The sequence below is a fragment of the Hemitrygon akajei genome, chromosome 26, assembly GCF_048418815.1.
Source record: "Hemitrygon akajei chromosome 26, sHemAka1.3, whole genome shotgun sequence".
Lineage (NCBI taxonomy): Eukaryota > Metazoa > Chordata > Chondrichthyes > Myliobatiformes > Dasyatidae > Hemitrygon > Hemitrygon akajei.
Window position 1 is genome coordinate 13,591,227 of NC_133149.1, and position 4,380 is coordinate 13,595,606.

Consider the following 4,380-nt stretch of genomic DNA (forward strand, 5'->3'; position numbering starts at 1 on the left):
TTGTCCTCTCTGTCCAATCACAGGTCGAGTGAAAGCCAACGTTCATTTCCGGGGACTATAAAGGGGCCGATTGGCGCTGCGCGTCGCCACTGTGAGAACTGCTCGAGGAAAGCGAAATGGTGAGAGCGCGCGGGAGAAACATCGGAGGCGCGCGAGTGCGGGGCACCGGGAGCGGGAACGGGAACCGGGCAGTGAATGTCTGCTGGGACGAGAAGGCTGAGTGAACCCGGGGGAAATGGAAATGTACTGCGGGTCTGTAAACTCTGGGAGATCCAAAATGACCCGGCGATGGAGGAGGAGAGCGCACTAAGAGAATGCGCAGGAAAAGCGGGTCTGTTATTCCCAAGGAAACGACTGTACCAGTGGCGAAGGGAAGGCAGAGTGTGTATGAATTGCAGAGGTGGGTGGAACAGACCTGCATCGTTACACCTTGGGACGCTCCATTGAGTTAATCCTGATTGGATAGAGTTTAGTGTGCGAATGGGGCGAGGGCGCTCTGGACAATGGCATCTGGAGATATGTTGGAATTATTATAGAAATATCTTGGCAAACAGATCGGGAGTGCACTTCTGGAAAACGATTCCCTTGTATCTTAATATCATATGTTGCCTTCCCTGCAGCGCGAGAGTATCTCAGTCCACGTCGGCCAGGCTGGGTGCCAGATCAGCAACGCTTGCTGGGAACTGTACTGTTTGGAACACGGCATCCAAGTGGATGGACAGATGCCGAGTGACAAGACCATCGGAGGGGGCGGTGACTCCTTCAACACCTTCAACTGGACGGCGGCAGGCAAGCACGTTCCTCGGACCATCTTCATCGACCTGGAGCCCACCGTGGTCGGTAAGGCCGGCGGGCATTGAACTCTGATCTCGCGCTGACTTAACAGAGACTGTGTTCAATTCGCCCGTTCTCTGCTTCCTCTCTCCCCACACAGATGAGGTCCGGACCGGCACCTACCGGCAGCTCTTCCACCCCGAGCAGCTCATCACGGGCAAGGAGGACGAGGCCAATAACTACGCGTGGGGCTACTGTTCCATCGGAAAGGAGATCGTGGACCTGGTCCTGGATCGCATCCGGAAGCTGGTACTACAAATCATCGTCGGGCGCCCCACGCTCACCTCTCCCACTGTATCCCATACCGTATGCGTCTCTGAGTTCTGCTTCGCAACCACAACTCACCGGCTGGTCCAGGATTCGCAATGTCGCAGCTCCCGCTTGCAGAGAAACTCATGGCACAATCTCCCTCCGTACCGGGAACCTCTTTTACCTTTCCTTTGAAGACACTATCAAAACTCAGCCGTTCTTTAACCCGTTTCCCTCGTTTCATCCCGTAACGGATATTTCACCTTCTGCTCGCCCACACGGCAATTCCACGCCCATTACGTTCCTCTCGTCCCCACCCCGCTCATCCAGTTGTACATTCTCTGCCCGCAGGCGGACCAGTGCACGGGGCTGCGGAGGTTCCTGGTCTTCAAGGTGAGACCCATCCGCGCCTGAATACATTCCCCGTATGCAAGTTTCTTCAGTCTGCCCGTCAGCGAGTTGTGTTCGCTTCACGAATAGGCAGGCACCAACTGAGCAATGGCATATGAAGTGGAATTACTGTAGTTGGTTGGAATGAGGTTATAATTGATGCAAATTTACCTCCCACAGGTGGGCATCAACTACCAGCCCCCGACCGTGGTGCCCGGCGGCAACCTGGCCAAGATGCAGCGCGCCGTCAGCATGCTGAGCACCACCACCGCCATCTGCATGGCCTGGACCCGGCTGAAACTCAAGTTCGACAAGATGTACGCCAAACGGGCCTTCGTCCACTGGTACGTGGGCGAGGGGCTGGAGGAGGGAGAGTTCCAAGACGCTCGGGAGAACATGGCCTCGCTGGAGAAGGATTACTAAGAGGTGGCGGTAGATTCCGCCGAGCTGGACAGAAGAGAGGAAGAATAAGATCTCGTGATTTAGAAATTGATGGTTTAATAAAGTCAATAAAGGTGGTTAAGTAATGTTTGTTCCGATATTTTATTTGTTGGGTTTGGAGAACTGAGATAAAGTTTGCCGGTTGAGTAGAAAGAGCAGCGACTCGCGGTAGTTTTGTCCAGCGGCCAATCAGCGTTCAGGATTGATCGGCAACAACAAATTAAAATGCGGGAGGGGCTGTCGGAGCTACTGTCGTGGGAGTAGACACAGTCAGAGTGGGGATCCAGAGGCTTTAGCTTTACCAGGCTTCAGTGAGAAGCTTGACTGAGAAAAGGCGAAAAGCAGTGGGTAGATTTCAACAGCCTTTGAAATTGCTTTTCTTTCTCGATAGTTGAATGCTTCTGTTGCGGTATGTGGCAAGGCAGGGAGATCTCCAGTTTCCCTGACGATTGCATCTACGAGAAGTCCATCCAGCAGCAGCTTCTAACACTCCGTGCTAAGGAGTTGGAGCTGGAGCTGATGAAATCCGGACCATTCGGGAGGCTGAAGGGGTGACAGATTTTTTCCCCAAAAATATACTTTATTCATAAATATTACAAAATAAAATTATTACAGAAAAACCATTCGTTGACTCTAAGTCCTTATTCAGAAAATAAAGTTCTTTACAATAAATCATGCGTTGACTCCCAATCTTTAGTCAAGAATAAAACATCAACCAGTCGTTGGCTCCCATTCCTTAACCAGCTAAGCCTTTCCACACTTTCAACCACTCATGTAGCACTATGTCGGTTCATCTTTTCACACCATTGTTGAGGGGTATAGTCCCCGCCACCCTGCAGGAGACGAACCTGGAAATTGAAATACCTTTATTGTCAGTGCACAGCACAATTTGTCATGCAGCAATGCAGCGAGAATGAGTTTGCAACGCTCGTACTCAATGCTATAAAACAACAAATAAAATAAATAAATAAAATCAAGTAACCAGCCAGTACATGCAATGTACAGCAGGACAAAAGCGCAACTCAGATGCATGGCAGCCATAACACCAGTATTAAAAGTAGCAATGTAACAGATTTATCCATGATGCTTGATCGATTGGTTCAGAGCAATTATAGCTCTGGGGAAAAAGCCATTTTTCAATCTGTAAGTATGGGCATAGAAAATCTTATAACGTCTGTCAGGTGGAAGAAGTTCAAACAGATTATTGCATGGGTGTGTGTTGTCCTTACAGATGCTTGTAGCTTTCCTTAGGCAGCGTGAGCTGTAGGTGTCCTCCAGGGCTGGAAGCTGCGTCCCGATGATCTGTGTGCTAGAGACGACCCGCTGAAGTGCTTTCCTGTCAGCTGCTGTATAACTGAGATACCACACAGAGATGCAGTATGTTAAGATGCTCTCTATGGTGAAGCGGTTAAAGGTCACCAGCATCTTTTCAGGTAGACTAGCTTTCTTCAACGTCCTGAGGAAAAACAAACGTTGCTGTGTTTTCTTAACTACTGTTGTGGTGTTAGTGGGCTATGTAATGTCTTCCGAGATGTGAATTCCCTGAAATTGGACACTCTCTCCACTATGTCTCCGTTAACGTAGACTGGAGCGTACTCGTCATCCCATGACTTTCCAAAGTTCATAATCAGCTCCTTAGTTCCTTAAACTGTTGTCCTTCCCCACCGGGCCTTTGCGGTGGCTGCACCAAGTTTGAGTGCGTCCCTGAGCACATCGTCCTGCAGCCGAGAATGTGCCAGTCGGCAGCATTCTCCCACGGAGATCTTCACGTGCTGGAAGACCATCACGTTTCGGGCCGACCAAAGAGCGTCTTTCACCGAGTTGATGATCTGCCAGCAGCACCGGATGCTGGTCCGTGTGCGTCCCCGGGAACAGCCCGTAAATCAGGGAGTCCTCGGTTACGCAGCTGCTGGGGATGAATCTCGACACTATCCCTTCCATCCTCCTCCACACCTCCGCGAACTCACAGTGTGCAAAGAGATGGGTCACCGACTCCTCCTCACTGCAGTCCTCACGTGGGCAGCGGGATGTGGAGATGACATCCCGGGCGTACAGGAGGAATCTGACGAGGAAGCTCCCTCTCACCGCCAACCAGGCGAGATCCTGGTGCCTGTTGGTGAGGTCTGGCGATGAGGCATTTTGCCAGATGTGCTGGACGGTCTGCTCAGGGAGGCAGTTACACCCAAGGTGCCGGACATGGAAACTGGGTGACTGCCAGGAAGGGGAAAGGCTTTAAACGGCCAGTGTAGAGTAACTTTGTGGCCACGCTGCTCAACAACAGGTACACTACTTTGGATGAGGCAGCAGAGGAAAGTCGCAGCGGCCGGGTCTCTGGCACTGGGTCTGGCTCTGTGACTCAGAAGGCAAGGGGGAGAAAAGGTGAGCTAATGGTCATAGGACATTCGTTAGTTCGGGGAACAGAAAGGGGGAACCGTCGACGAGAATGAGATTCCTGGATCGTGGATT

General features: G+C 51.4%; 1 protein-coding gene across 2 annotated transcripts; it reads left to right on the forward strand.

Annotated features, from left to right (window-relative positions):
- The first annotated feature begins 602 nt into the window (after window positions 1-602).
- LOC140716756 (tubulin alpha chain-like) lies at window positions 603-2,381 on the forward strand. Of its 2 annotated transcripts, XM_073029583.1 has the most exons (4): window positions 603-840; window positions 935-1,083; window positions 1,654-1,817; window positions 2,306-2,381. In XM_073029583.1, the coding sequence occupies exons 1-4, from the start codon at window positions 603-605 to the stop codon at window positions 2,307-2,309; spliced, it is 555 nt and encodes a 184-aa protein (XP_072885684.1). In that variant the 3' UTR covers window positions 2,310-2,381. The 2 variants fall into 2 exon arrangements, with proteins under 2 accessions (XP_072885684.1, XP_072885683.1); XM_073029582.1 differs by lacking the exon at window positions 2,306-2,381 and having other exon boundaries at window positions 1,654-1,985.
- Window positions 2,382-4,380: the final 1,999 nt, after the last annotated feature.